The sequence below is a fragment of the Leucopleurus acutus genome, assembly GCF_964270905.1.
Source record: "Leucopleurus acutus genome assembly, chromosome: 4".
Classification (NCBI taxonomy): domain Eukaryota; kingdom Metazoa; phylum Chordata; class Mammalia; order Artiodactyla; family Delphinidae; genus Leucopleurus; species Leucopleurus acutus.
This window is the reverse complement of record NC_139146.1, coordinates 30386560-30402642: the sequence shown is the minus strand read 5'-3', so window position 1 is coordinate 30402642 and position 16083 is coordinate 30386560. Positions and strand designations below refer to the sequence as shown.

The following is a 16083-nucleotide window of genomic DNA, read 5'->3' as shown; positions in this document are numbered from 1 at the left end:
AGAACTAATTTATGCTGAGATGTAGGATCAGGGAAATGTAGGGCCACTTGGCTAAGGAATAGAATACCTGTGGGGGAGGGCCTATTGTTGAAGAAAATGTTGAATAAAGAGTAAGAACAATTACAAAATTAGCTTCTATTTGAATAAGTAGTAATTAAGCCATTAGGCAGAGAGAAGGGGGTATACTTCCATTCTTTTAATTGTGATACTATACTGTGAAAGCCATAGTAAATATAATTTTAGAAGTTCATTTGTTAAGAAGTGGGTTTCTTTATTTTTTCCCTTTAGATTGGTAAATGACTTTTTAATTGTAGTTCAGAAGTTGACAAATTAAGTGTATCTCAGGTTAGTATGACCCATGCTCGTCACCATTTCAAAAGAAATAAAGAGGTTACTTTTAAAACGTACTTTAAATATTACAGAAGTTCCTAAACTTTCTCAGCTGATGTTTCGCAATATTTTTTCCAGTGCCTCAAGCTACTTAGTATTAATAGTTCACAAGGTTTTTTGACAGATGTCACTGTGTTTCTCTTGAAAATTTAAAACATCCCTTGGAACTCTGTGAGTTTGTTGCGAGGGCAACTTGGGTGCCTAATTACAAGGTTTGGGAACCATGGGTATACTGATTTTAATGTTCTAGAAAGACAAGCAATTTAATTGGTTTGGACATTTTAAAATTATATTGTCATATTAAAATGAGAATCTTAGGTATTAATCATAGTTTTGTGTGAAAATCAATCTTTGAGTAATTGACAAGAATGATTGCATTTTTATTACCTGGTTATATTAGTTTCATTTTCAGGTAGTATAATAAAAATTCTTAAGCAATTTGTGAAGGATTAAGATCCAAAAGCATAAACCTGACTTAAGTGATTATCAAAAACACAGTGATTAATACATGCTGTTACTTTTAGGCAGTTGATGAGTTCATATTCAGAAACATAGAATAAAAGAGACATGTAAGTGTTATCTCATTTGCCTATATTTTATTATTATTTTTTAATTCTATTTATTTGGCTGTGTTGGGTCTCCATTGCTGCACTCGGGCTTTCTCTAGTTGCAGCGAGCAGGGGCTACCCTTCGTTGTAGTGCGCGGGCTTCTCACTGCAGTGGCTTCTCTTGTTGCAGAGCATGGGCTCTAGGCACGCAGGCTTCAGCACTTGCAGCACGCGGGCTCAGTAGTTGTGGTGCACGGGCTATAGGGTACACGGGCTCAGTACTTGTGGCTCGCGAGCTCTAGAGCGCAGCCTCAGTAGTTGTGGCGCATGGGCTTAGTTGCTCTGCGGCATGTGGGATCTTCCCGGACCAGGGCTCAAACCCGTGTCTGCTGCATTGGCAGGCGGATTCTTAACCACTGCACAGCCAGGGAAGTCCATTTGCCTCTTTATTTTAGAAAAGCATGTTAGTACAATTCAGCACTAGAATTTCAGATTACTTTATTAAAAACATAGTGATGTATGTTTGGGGGGCTATGTTTAGTTGTTAACTTAGAGTGAAATTTTGGCTGGTGTTTAAAAGGTGTCATTATACCATTAAAATTTTTTAAACTGGCACTATAGGTAAATTTGTCAAGGTTCAGAAGCTCTTTCTTAGTTTGAGACGAAGTTGGCTGAGTAATACAACTTCAGTAAGGATCACATCTTGACAGCATATTGTAGAATAGTACTGAGTACAATTTTATTTAAAAACACTTAAAAATCTACTTATAAAATAATAATAATAAACATTTATATAATCCTTATATAAAAATCCACAACATACATGACACTAAGGTATAACCACTGGTAAGTTAATATACATCTATCATCTCGGGGTGGTGATGTGCCTGAGGAAAAGCAAAATAGATCCCTATAGGAGATGACTATCTGGATAAAGAAATACGAGTTAGAAGTAAGTTAGAAAACTACATTGGAGGTACAAATAGTACAGTTAAGAGATTATTTTCAGCTTTGGAAACTGGTGATGAGATTGCAGAGTTGTGAGATAGTAATAATTATGCTCCCTCACACTCGTACTCCTTCAGTTTTTCCAAAGCTACTCTTGAACCTTTTCATCTTTACTCAACTTTATACCTTCCACCTGTAAATTGTTCTATATTTACTCCTTCTTCAAGCTCAGAAGATGAGATGTCCATCTTTGTGACCACTTCCTTCAAAAGTTGACTTTATCAGTTGTCCCTTTTCTGTATCTCAGTTTCCCATTTTCTCCTGGGCTATGGCATTGGAAAAGTAAGAGGAAAAGACTTGAAGGAAAAACATAAGCTTGGTCCTGTATGTAATCAGCAGCCATCAGAAATTTTTAAACAAGGGGGCGACGCTATCAGATTTGTGTTTCAGATCTTTCTTCTGTGAGCAATGTGGTAGGTGGACTGCAGGAGGAAGAACTTGGAGACAGGAAGACCAGCTAGGAAGGAATTACTACAATTATCTAGATGAAGGATGCTGACACAGGTTGAGATTTATTTATACAGAAGACAGATGGCAAGAGATGATTTCAAGAATTCATTGATAAGGTTTATGAAGGAGAAGGAATAATAAAAGTTGACGTAAATTTTCTAGTTTGAACAACTTGAATGGGTAATGGTGTTATTAGTTGAGAATTTGCTAAACCTTCCTAGTTTCAAAAGAGTTTATGTACAGTTACTAAGGAGCTACTAAAAACTAACAGGGGAACTACCTTAATGCCAATAAATAAATAAATAGATAAACAGACAAATGATTTATTTTTGAATTGTAGGTTCTGTCTCTAAGTATACCATGTTTCATCTGTCAAATTCTCTTTGTGAAAAGGGTAGTTTTGTTGTTGTTGTTTCTGGCTGGCAGTTTTCTGTGGTCCTTCATATTTGTGGAACTTCTCTCCATTTATTTGACAAATACTTGAAAGCCAGCTATGTGACAGGTGTTTATTTTAGTGCTGGGAGATAAAATAGCAAGTAAAAAGACTTGATCCTTATCTTCATGAAGTTTGTAATCTTCTTGGGGAGGCAAACATTATCCAAATAAACACAAATAAATGTAAAATTGCTACTATTATTTAAGTATCATGAAGCAGAGATGTATAGTGCTTGGTGAGAGTACCCTAGGTATAGCGTACTCAGGAAGTTTTCCCTGATCTCTGATATGTGAGCTGCAATCTGAAGAATGAATTCTCCATGTATAAAATAAATTACAGATGAAATAAATATTTAAATGCAAAAAGGCAAAACTTTAAAACTTTTGAGAGAAAATACGGAAGAACCTTGGAGTTGGGAAAGATTTCTTAAGGACACCACACACAGTGCTAGCTAGCCATAAAGAATAAGCATGATAAGGTTTACTATCATCTAATTAAGAACTTTGTTTCATTGAAAGGCAACATAAAGAGAACAAAAAGACAAGCCATGAAACGGGAGAAAAAATATTTTACAGTATTTTATCCAGAATATACAAATAACACATAAGATCAGTAAGGAAAAGACCAGCAACCCAAGAAAAAAATACATGAACAGGCATTTCACAGATGAAAGGAAAACATACTCAGTCTCATTAATAATCAGGGAAAAGCAACTTAAAACTAGAACGGGATATCTACTTATACCTAGCAGCAGGATGGTAAAACTTTGAAAGACCGACTATACCAAGGCATGGCAAGGATGTGGAATAACAGGAAACTCTTAGACAGTGTTAGTAGAAGGACCTATTGGTTCTGCATTTTAGGGAAATTTGGCATAAGTGGGATTGAAGGTAACCACACCCTGAAACACAGCTATCCCACTTCTGTGTACTCTAGAGAAGTCCTTCTCGTACTTTGTGAGTATGAGTCACCTGGGGCCTTGTTAAAATGGAGGTTCTGATTCACCAGGTCTAGTAGTGCCTGGCCTAAGGATTTTATCAAGTTTCTGTATAAAGTGTTGCTAGCCCATAGAGTACACTTTGAATAAGAGGGCCCTACAGCACCACTTCCTGTTTTAAATGTGTAGTACTTGTAGAAAATAACATTTTGCGGGGAGGGATTCTGAGCTAAAGGGTCTAGTCTGTTCCCCAGGCCAAGGAACTCACTTCCCACAGGCCCCCCAGGGCTGAGGGGATCCTCGTCCCTTGCTGTACAGCTACATACCCACTTTTGAGCTGTGGCACACACATTGAGAAGCTCCACCCCCAGAGAAACTAGCACATGTGTACCAGGGACATGTTCATGAATATTCCTGTAGTACTGTATGTGAAAACATAAAATTAGAACCCAAAAGTCCATTTGTGATAGAATGGATATCAGTATATCCTTCCAGTGGGCTACTGACCAGCAGTGAAAGTGATGAAATAGAGCTATACTCATTAACACAAATGAATCCCAGAAATGTAACAGGATTCATGGAAGAATATATGCAGTATGCTATTGTTATAAAGTTAAAAAAACAAGCAAAAATAATGTTTAGGGATACTTATTTGTGTGGTAAACTAATAACAAAAGCAAGAGAATAAGGAACACAGTTCAGAAGGGAGGTAAGGGAATACCTTCCGTGAGGAGTACACCAAGAGCTTCAACAGTATTGGAAATGTTTTATTTTCACAGTTGGATGCTGAGTTCATGGGTGTTTCTTTATTATGATTTTATAAATACATACACATATACGTGTCACCTTTTATTTGTATCAATTATTTTATTAAAGAAAAAAATTTATTACATCTAAGGGGGAGCAAGTGTATTCCCGTTTAATGGGAGAGAGCATGGCAAGTTCAAGGGACTGAAAGACCAGTGAAGCTAGAGGAGAACCATGGGCCAGGAGGAGGCTGGGAACTCAGGATCATTCAGGGCCTCGTTGACCATGTTAAGAAGTGTTCAGGGTAAGATGTTTTGTCTTCACCCTCAACCACTGGCAGACTATTGAAGGACTGTAAGGAGGGTGATGCCGTGTATCAGGCTGGAGACTGGAGAACACAGAGGGCCGTGTTCAAACCTGAACTACTTATCTTAGACTTTGTGCTTGGAATTGTTTTTGAAAAATTACTTGTGGGAATAATTTGAGGCCTAGGGTGATGGAATTGTTCTCCAGAGAGGATTTATATTTCCTTCTGCCAGTTTCCTCCAGGTACTACCAGCCTGTGATCACATCCATCCAAGTCCAAGTGTCTAGATGTACTGGACTGTGCATATGTTCTGAATCAAAGCTGCTGGCTTTTGTAAGGCTTAGCTTCCTGGTTTATCCTTAGCCCGAGGTTATAACCCTTCAGATACTATCCTAAAAGTGGAGGTATGGGGTGCTGAATCAGGTGCCCCATCTTGGGTGTGCTGTAGGAGATGTCTTGCTTCCCATGCTCTGCAAGGCTACAGAAAACAGCAGATCAGGTTTTCAACAGATAACCACAGGGTGAAAGCAGCTCTGAGTGTTAGGCTTATTTCTCTGAGTTTTCAATTTCTTACAGATTTTCACCCAGAGATTCATTAATATCATGTTAGATCTTTGATTATTTTAAGAAGATCTTTTTAAGTATAGTTTTTAAAGTTACCTTTAGTAGAAGGTTTGATCCTAATTACCTAGATCATCATTACCAGAGTCAGAAATATCTTCTATATTTTTAGACAGTGTCTTTTAGTTTCTTATTATGAGCAAAGGTAAAGTTAATATATTTACTGTCTTCCACACCCCTTTCCTTTTTTATATCACTCAATTTTAGGTGATTATATCTTAATTTTTACTTTGTACTGTTAAATATATTCATCGCTCTGTTACTTTAGCATTTTTAATGATTTCACCAGTTATCTAATGCTGGTTTAAAACAAAAATTATTTATTATTTTTCATAGTTCTTTGGGTTGTTTGGACATTTCCTCTGCCCGTTTTCTTGGACTCATGTGACTTCATTTAGCTGGAGAGTTGGCTGGGCTGGAGGATCGTAGACTTCACTCATATGTCTAGCAGTTGGTGCGCACCGTTCAGTGAGGGCACCTAGGTTTTTCTCCACATGATTAGATTAGCTTCCTTACGTCAGAGGTCCCCAACCCCCCGGGCTGCCTACTGGTACTGGTCCGCGGCCTGTTAGGAACCGGGCCACACAGCAGGAGAGCGGCAGGCAAGCGACCGAAGCTTCATCTGCGGCTCCCCACCGCTCCCCATTGCTTGCATTACCACCTGAACCATTCCCCTGTCACCCAAGGCCTTGGAAGAATTGTCTTCCACGAAACTGGTCCCTGGTGCCAAAAGGTTGGGGACCGTTGCCTTACGTGATGGTCTCAGGGCAGCATTTCTAGAGCAGAAAGGCATAAGCTGTAGTACCTCTTGAGACTTGAGGTCTTGGACTTGTACACCATTACTTCTGCCACATTCTGTTGATTAAAGCTAGTCGAAAGTTTAGCCTAAATTCAGGGAGTGGGAAAATAGATTCCACTTCTCAATGAGAGGAACTGCAAAATATTGTGACTGTGTTTTCAGTCTCACAATGATGTTTGTCCTTCCTAAAAATGATGTGGCAATTAACGTATTTAGACTACCTTCCACCTTCTTTCTCCATTCTCATATTTATATCATTTGTACACTATTGGGAAATGTATCACATTTTGTTCTGTCACTATATTCTTGCATTTGTTTCGGTCTTAGACCTAACTTTGTTCATATATATATATGAACATGTCATACATATATACACATATGTACATGTCTGTATGTGTATGTATACTATTGTGTAAGTTTAAGATGTGCAACATGATGATTTGATATACATATTTATTGCAAAATGATGACCACAGTAGGGTTAGTTAATACATCCATCATCTCTCATAATTACCATTTTTGTGTATATGGTGAGACTATTTAATATCTACTGTCTGAACAGCTTCCAAGTATATGATAACAGTATTGTTAACTGTAGTCACCATGCTATACATTAGAGCTCCAGAACCTACTCATCTTGTAACTGAGAGTTTGTACTCTTTGACCAATATCTCCCTATTTCCCCTGCTTCCCTGCTTCTGGCAACCAAAACTTTCTATTTCTGTGAGTTCAGCTTTTTTAGATTCCATATATAAATTACACCATGCATTATTTGTCTTCGTCTGATTTGTCTCAATTAGCATAATAACCTGAAAGTCCCTTCACGTTGTCACATGGCAGGATTTCCTTCTTTTTTATGGCTGAATGATACTCCATTGTGTGTGTATGTTTTCTTCATTTCCACATTTTCTTTATCCATTCATCCATTGTATATATGTCTGTATATATACACATACACACATGCATGTATTGATATATGCATACACATATATACATACATGTATATATAAATATATACACCACATTTTTAAAGTCCATTCATCCATCAGTGGACACTTATGTTGTCATCATAGGTTTTTCAGTTATCTCTTGGTTGGCTGAAGATGATCCTGTAGGTCAGGCAGTTTGAGCTATCAAAAAGGCCAACTATGAATCACATGTACTTTATTCCAGAGATCCAACCTAATGTTACTGTCAGGCCCTTACTTAGTTACCTGTGAGATATGGGATCTGATTAGAAACAGCAAATGAAAAGTGGCAGTTTACAATACAAAATGGGATCTGAGCTAATAGAAACATCTGTATAATTCATGAGTCACATTACTGCAGAAGCAAATAACCTCTGTTCATCTTAATCTATCTAAGGTACCATTGCACAGTACAATAATTAATAATAATAGTGGTCATTAGTTAGTAAAGAAAAGCTGTTTGGGGTTCATTTTGTTTAAGAAGGTATGGAAGCTTGTGAAATGTTTTAGGAAAATTGCCATTAAAGACTTCTAAAAACATTTAGTGAATAAGTTTTTAGTTTTTTTGAAAATCATTTCTTTGGACCCATTATTTTCTAGATACAGATATAGTAGATAAATGTGATGCTGCTGAAGTTTCTTACAAGAACTTCAGATTAACTGTATTTTGTTAGTATTTTAATATATTTCAAGCTTACTGCTGTGGATGAAATAGTTTCTTGTCTTCAGTTGCAGATACTTTGTCCTGTTCTGTAATGCAAAATGTTCAGCCTCCCAAGTCCAGCCCAGTAGCATCCGCTGTTTTGTCAGGAGCCTCGTCAACAAGAACGCCTCCTGCTGCAAGTCGCCCAGTTGAGCCTTTGGCCTCAGTTGCACGGCCATCAGAGCTATTACAGCAGAAAGGTATTTGAAAAATTTGTTATACTGTATATATTGTACATATAAATACGCACACAGCAATTCAAATAGCTGAATTTAAAAAGTCAAACTGATTAAGCATAATTTATGGAAAATATGAGAAAAAGTAATTTATAATCTCAATTCAAACACTATTTTTTAATATATTCCAGACGCTGTTTATGATTTTATATAATTATGTTATAGAATTTTGTTAAATCTGTTATATATTTTATATCATTGCAATCATAGTTTACATACCATTTTGTATTTTGCTTTTACATTTATTAAATTATGCAGTTCTTCATATATCTCTGTACAGTTTTATAGTCATGGCTAATTCATTATGTCATTGTATTATAATTTACTACTCCATCCCTTCATTATGGGCCATTTATTTTCTATTTTTTAAAGGTTATTATAGTTTCTTTTGGGATGAAACACCCAAGATTTCCTTGTTTTGTGAATTTCCATATCCTATTTGATGATTTCTTTGCTTGTCATTATTATTAATGGAAAGTAACTTTTGACCCAATTTTGAGAATGAGAGGATGAAAATGAAATTGTAAGCCACACTCTTGCATCATTGACAAACAATATGGTTTATTTGTTTGCTTGTTTAATATCCTCCGTGTGTTAAATAAGTGACAGGTGACTAAAATGTGTTGTTTTGACCATTTCCCCACATTGCCTTTTCTTTTGATTGTATTCTTGATTGTTCTCTGTCTGGCTAAAATTCCAAATCTATTGATGTTTCAGGTTAATATACTGTATTTTTCATATGATGAGAGATAACTGTTTTTAGGAAAATGTGGTTTGTATCTCCAGCACAATCATTAGTAATATTTAGGGACTATATTCACTATGTAGTGACGGCCCCTCACCTTGAGTATGAAGAACTCTCTTATGTTCTGAGACTTGGAAAAAGCAACATAAATCCTTAGGCTGATCTCACTGCTTATATCTGCTGAGTGTTCCTGTGGTCAACAGAGGCTTTTCTATCCTTTGATCAGATTATAGATTATAGATTTCCTTATTTGTTTTTTTTTTTTAGGAAAACCAACTGCAGCACCAGAGAGTGTCCACTGATTCCCAACAAGCCAGTGGGTGTATTAGGAATAGAATCTAGTTATTATAAGCATTTACTTTCAAAGTGAGGGGCTGGTAGGAAAGTTGTACTTATCATGAGTAGAAGAAACTTAGGGGTACATAGGAGCCCTAACTAAATGAGTGATGTCTTTCCTCTACATTGATGATTACCTTCCAGATGTTAAGATATATATGCTGCTTGTTTTGGCCCTTTACATTGCCCCCGCTAATTTATTTTTTCCTATTACATTTTTCTTTTGACCATTTTAGTTTAAATACCATCCTATCATCTTACTGTATCATTTTGTAAACCACTTTCCCACTAAATAATTATGATTATTATGTTTCCTTTTTCTTACTAATAAGATAGATTTGAAAAGAGAAGGAACTATCGTTTATCGAGCAGTTACAATGTGCCAGATACTTACATTTATTATCTCATTTAATCCCCTTACCAATTCTACTAGGTAGACATTATCTTGGTTTTACAGGTGAGAAAAGTGACATTCACAAAGATTAGGTAACTTGCCCAAGATTATAAATTAGTAAATAGCAGAGTAAAAGATTTTTCTTTCTTCTTTTGGCCACACCACACAGCATGTGGGATCTTAGTTCCCCACCCAGGGATTGAACACGTGCTCCCTGCAGTGGAAGCACAGCATCTTAACCACTGGACCGCAGGGGAAGCCACCAGAGTGAAAGATTTTCAACTCAAACCTTTCTATTTTGTGCTCTTTCTATAAATGAGGCTGAATTATTGTTTTTGTTGGCTGTTAAACTCTTGATTTACCTAAGGTAAACTCCTTGAATAAGTAACAGGAAAGATAATGCTGGAGACCTTTGAATTGCAGCTTTTATTGTTCCTTTTTCTGAAGTAGGAGATTGGTCACTTAGTGGTCTCATTGCCTTTGGGTAGATCTGGATACACACAGAGATGCATATGAGTTATGGCCCCATGTACGTTGTGCAAACTGTAGTTTACAGGACTGACGCCCCTTGTGTGCAGGGTACAGCTGTGTAGGGCATGCTGTGGGTCTGATAAGACTACGAAAGTATTGATACTTAAAAGAGGTTAGTCTTTTTCTCCTGTGGATGAAGAGTGTTGCCTGCCATAAAGCAAAGAATGTTGAGCCACCAAGCCACTACAAAGCTGCCGCCAGCAGTGAGCCCCGAGGGAACTCAGGATGGAGACAAACTGCCAAGCCCTGAGCCACTGCAGCCAACCCCGCAGCAGTGCACCCGAGGGGACTCAGGATAGGAAAGAACAGAACACCGCCCTAGAGAGCTATGGTACCTATGAAAGGAATCATTTCAGTGAGCCCAGGCTCTTGCATCTTCCCATACACAGAAGAGTGCTAAGTTCACTGACGAGATACCTGGTTTTCTTTAATTAATGGTCATCTTTTGATGTTCCGACTCCCTGGTCTTTTTTGCAAAACCTCTGTATGTCCCGGCTCCTCCCTTACCTCTTCGGAGCCATTCCTCAGAGCTGCCTAAGAGGCTGTCTTCCAGGCTTGAAGTCCTCAGAAAGTCCACCAAATAACACAGTTCTCAACTTTTAGGTTGTGCTTTTTTTTTCAGTTGACATTCCCAGCTTCAAAGACACCCTTTCTGAGCTATTCTCTCAGCATTTTTTACTGGTTTTTACAGGAGAGGCTTCAAATTTTTGCTTGCATATCTATCTCCTAAAAATTTTTCGAAAAAACTGTAACTACTTGAACATTTTTAGATTGACATCTAAAATTTTTCACCAAAAGTTTAAAAACTTGCAGTTATATAATTTTCAACATACTGCGTATGTTGACTTTGAAAAAAAGATGTTATGTTTTTCTGTGTATCCACTGGAATGAAGCCTGTCATCCTTTAAAAGATAGTGAAGGGACTTCCCTGGCAGTCCAGTGGTTAAGATTCTGTGCTTCCAGTGCAGAGGCTGCAGGTTTGATCTCTGGTCGGGGAACTAAGATCCCACATGCCGTGTAGTGAGGCCAAAAGATTAAAAAAAAAGAAAGAAAGAAAGAAAGAAAGTGAAATTAGCCCTTCTTTAACATTTAGAAAGTTTACATTTTTCCTTTTTCTTCTTAACATCCCTTGAATGTTTCCCTTGAATGTAGTAATAATATATATTCTTAAACTAGAAACTCTTTTATCACTCTATCATGCTTTTCTGCTACAATAATGTTATATATAATTGAAATTTTAAAATATTGTCTATAACCATAAGTATCTAAACATTAACATTTTTTCTTCTGGATTATTCTATCAATACAATTATTGTCAGTATCTAGTGGGTCAAAACAACATAAACATCGTGAATTTTGGTACTTTTTTTTAATGGAAAGTACATTTTTATTGGAAATACATCTTTCATTGAGATAAATGGCTTTCCCTCCATCCCACCATAGCTTTCTGCACCTGAATTGCATGATTCATTATTAGAATAATAAACTTAAGAAAAATTTCATTCATAGTTTTTATTTGCATATATATGATTACTGAGAAACTTTGTTCATGTAAAGTAGATAGGAATGGTATTGGAAGGGTTTTATTAAAGCAATATTGTTCTATAAAGTTTTTTAACCTTCTGAGTTACATGTGAGAAATTTTTATTGTTTTTGGTTGAATTTTATTTTCCAGATTGTAGATAGTTGGTAGCATTATTATTTCATGTAGCAGTTTACAATTTTAAAATACCTTTAAGTCTTATTATCTCACTTGACCATCATGTGAAGCAGACATATCATATTACACCTTTATTTTATAGATGAGGAAACTGAGGTTTAGAGAGGTTAGGTGTTTTGCCCAAAGACATAGAAGTTCCCAAAAGGGATACCAAGACCCAGTGCAGATCTTCTGCTTCCAAACCCAGTGTTTGTTTTACTGAGTTAGCAATTATTCAAAATATTATGAATTTTATTATATCATTGCCAGTAAAATATCACATACTTTAATGTATTTTTACCAAAAACTTCAAGCTGTGATGTAAGTCATTTATCTCACGGATGGCATCTCCATATAACCTAATTGGCAAAGGCAGTCCTCATCTTCAAACCAGTGACACAAATTTTATTCTTTGTCAAAAAGCCTGATTTAATTTTTTAATTCAGAGAAACGTGTTCCTAAAGTTTCAAGGGGTATCATAAACTCCGCTGAGAAGTAAATTGCGTCCTACATCTCCTAAGCCAGATTACTAAGAGCATCAAATTTAAATGTCAGAGATTAGTCTTCTTTATAGTATAGGTTATAAAAGCTAGGCAGTGAGTCAATATGCTGCTTCTCATTGCCAAATTTGAAATAAAGCATTGTAATATGTACCTAATATTAGGCTATTTGGGAAGCAAGGATTATATTAAAAAGCATTGTATTCCTGTGGTAAATATATGCATAGTGTGTATCAAACTCTGTTATTTGGCTTTTTTTAGTATTTAAATAGGAATCAAGCATAAAAATTAGAAATAACTCTTAATTTCATCATATATCATAATAAAAATGTTCCCATGTATTTTATTTTATATATATATATATATACTACTCAGTACTAATAGGTTTACCTGCTAGTAAATTTTTGTTTTGTTTTGTTTTTGGTTAAAAGGAGGTAGAAAGCATTAAGTACTATATAAAGTATAAGGGGATATGAAATGATTATAACCATTATAAATATTTTATGATAAAATAGGCTGTAAAGTACTTTATTGAACATCTCATAGCTTCTGAAAAAAACATGTAGAATTTTTACCTATGAGTTTTTATCCAGTGTCTCTTGAAAAAGACTGGTAGGCCTAGAAAATGTTCTACTTATTTTTAAAAGAACTAGTATTACTAAGAATATGATTCAGGTTGGTAGAAGGTTCTTTTTCTAACTAATGACTTGTCCTAGGGATAAATATTAAGAATAGTTGAAAATAATTGTTTTTAATTAAATATATACAAAAACATGTTTTTAAAGTTCAATAGTAATAGTAGTGGGCTTCTCTGGTGGCGCAGTGGTTGAAAGTCCGCCTGCCGATGCAGGGGACGCCAGTTCGTGCCCCGGTCCGGGAAGATCCCACATGCTGCGAAGCGGCTGGGCCCCATGAGCCATGGCCGCTGAGCCTGCGCATCCGGAGCCTGTGCGCCGCAACGGGAGAGGCCACAACAGTGAGAGGACCACGTACCGCAAAACAATAAATAAATAAATAAAAGTAATAGTAGTGAATACTTGTATAGTATTTACTATATTTCAGTCACCATTCTAATGAGATTTAAAATATATTAATTCATTTAATCCTCCCAGCAGCTGTTTGAGGTAGTTATTACCCCACCTTACAGATGATATAAATGAAGAACAGAGAGGTTAGTAATTTTGCCCAAGGACACACAGCTAGTAAGTGGTATTTCATGGAATTGAACCCAGAGACCCCATCTTTATCCATAATGTCCTGCTGCTTGTCTGTTCAGTATTTCTTATTGTTTTTGCTTTGTTCTCATGTGACTGTTTCAAAAGCAATGGATTCTTTGGCAGTAGTGGTTGGGGCCTTCACACATGCAGAATCATTAAATAAATTTACCATTACTGCCGCCACCCTACTTTTCACTATTTCTGAATTAATAAAGCCAACCCTATTTCTAATATGTTTCATTTTTAACTGCAGCGTGTATGGCAAGGTAAAAGATAGTCTGTAGATTTAGGGTGCCTTGGTCAATCATTTAAAGAAGAAGGAAGCTTTCCTAGTAAGATTTAGGATAAGTTAAGGTAATGTGTTTCCTTTGTAAAGTGAGAAAAAGTCTGTTCTTAACACAGGTACTTTCTTAGGTGGATAAGATGTAGGAAAGAGAGTACTGTGGAGAGTGATTCCCTTAAAAGCCTTCTTTCGTGGGAACCCTTGCAAAGTCTTCTAGTGTGTGTACCTAGTTAGAAGAGCAGATTAGGAAAGGTAACAGTTTCTCAAAAGTCTGAACTCTTGAATTTAAAAAAGCTAACCTCCACAAGGGGTTTGATTTCTCTTAAGACTAGTTTTATTTATTCCCAGTGGAACAGTAAAGATGCCTTTTATTAAGCAACTCCAGCTCTCCTGGAGAAATTGGCCTGAAGGTACTTTAATGATAGGTAGTTTAAACAGAATGTCTTTTTAAAAATATTGGGGCCCTGTCAGTAACAGGCTCTTCATCAGGTCATTCAGTCTGTGAAATAGCATCCCGCCTCTTGGTTTTCTAGATCCATACCTTGGAAGCTCTGCTTAAGACAGAATGAATTGAGGGTGTGGCATTCCTTCCTTGTTTGGTGGTGATGGCTGGGGTGGGAGGTACCCCAGGACATTTCGACAGTGTGCTGTATACAACCTAGAGCAGGGCATTTAAATGTCAATTGATTGTTATTCTGGAGCTCTTACCATTCTTCTGTGGATGAACTAAAATATCATGTCCTTCTGCTGTTAGTATTCCCAAGCTTTTAACAAAGTTTCCTTAAACGAGCAAAGGAAGGCTAAATTCTGAGCCTTAAATATTGAGTCGCAGTTGGGAAGAGCTTAAATCTTGATACTTTCCTCTCCGGCACTTCTCAAAAAGGATTGCATCTTTTATTTAGGACAGTAAAATTAAGTATGTTGTGTGACATTCTGTTAATACAGTAAGTTGGCAACCACTGTGTAATCTAAAATGATATTGTAATAAATAATATTACTCTGTTCTTATTTATAGCTTTGTTCCAGTGCATTAAGTAGTTGCTCTATAAATTTTTCTTTAATCATTGGATAGCCATCTCATTTGCTTCCAATTAAGCATTGGATATTTTTCCAATAATATGTGATATCTGTTTTTATTCAGTAAATCTGGAAAAAGAGAGGAAAATATTTGTCTTATAATACATATAGGTTTGCCCTATGCTTTGGCTTCTTTGATTAGAGTCAGCAGTCTACAGAGTGATTCAGTCATGAAAAGAATGGATTTTCTTCCTGTTTTTTGGCCTCTCTTAGCTTAGCACAGTAAATGTAATTTCTTTTTTTTCTTCTTTCTCTTATTTCTGCTTATTATATACATACATACATGTGTACTTTTTAAAGTGCAATGCTAATTGGCATTTTGGGAAAGTACTTCGTTTTTAAAGAAGTTCTTAAATTGAAGAATTTCTTTTCTATAAAATCTTTTTTACTGTTAACTTACGTCTGTTATAAACTTCTTAATATATTTAACCTAAGGCCTAATATTAGTCAAATTTTCATTTTAACTAGGCCTTTATTAGAGGAACATGCCACTCTGAATTTGGTCTTTCAAGGTACCAAGTTTATTTTTTGTGTTGCCTGAACTTATTTTACATTGATTTTTACTTTCTCAGATGAATTTGTGATAACTGCCATTTTATCTGTATTTAAAACATGTTTCAGCAAAGCTATCAGATTTTTCCATGACTTCTTTAGTCATGAGGATCAAAGCTTCATTCATATACAGTTTAACCTTTGCTCTCTTCTAAGTTCAGATTTTACTCTTTAATAGCTTTTTTCTTACTATAGGCATGAGTTATGTTTCTCCATGCTAATTTAAAAGGTCATCTGGGGCTTCCCTGGTGGCGCAGTGGTTGAGAGTCCGCCTACTGATGCAGGGGACACGGGTTCGTGCCCTGGTCCAGAAGGATCCCACATGCCGCGGAGCGGCTGGGCCTGTGAGCCATGGCCGCTGAGCCTGCGCGTCCGGGGCCTGTGCTCCGCAGCGGGAGAGGCCACAGCAGTGAGAGGCTTGCGTACTGCAAACAAAAAAAAAAAAAAAAAAAAAAAAAGGTCATCTGAAAGAAACAATGAAGAGAACATCAGAGGTCTACCACATGATTTTTTTGGTGAGGCACGGCTTCATTGTGCTTCCAATATTGTGAAATGTTCTTGAAAATCCACACTATGTTACTGTTTTTTCAAATTGAGCT

At 36.4% G+C, this 16083-nt stretch overlaps 1 protein-coding gene across 4 annotated transcripts in view; it reads left to right on the top strand.

Moving 5' to 3' along the window:
- Positions 1–16083, top strand: part of SEC24B (SEC24 homolog B, COPII coat complex component) — a 93967-nt gene that overhangs the window by 23890 nt on the left and 53994 nt on the right. For all 4 annotated transcript variants that reach the window (XM_082838811.1, XM_082838810.1, XM_082838813.1 and 1 more), the window contains exon 3: positions 7941–8114. In XM_082838811.1, the coding sequence (XP_082694937.1) occupies positions 7941–8114 (174 nt within the window). The remainder of the gene's footprint in view (positions 1–7940; positions 8115–16083) is intronic.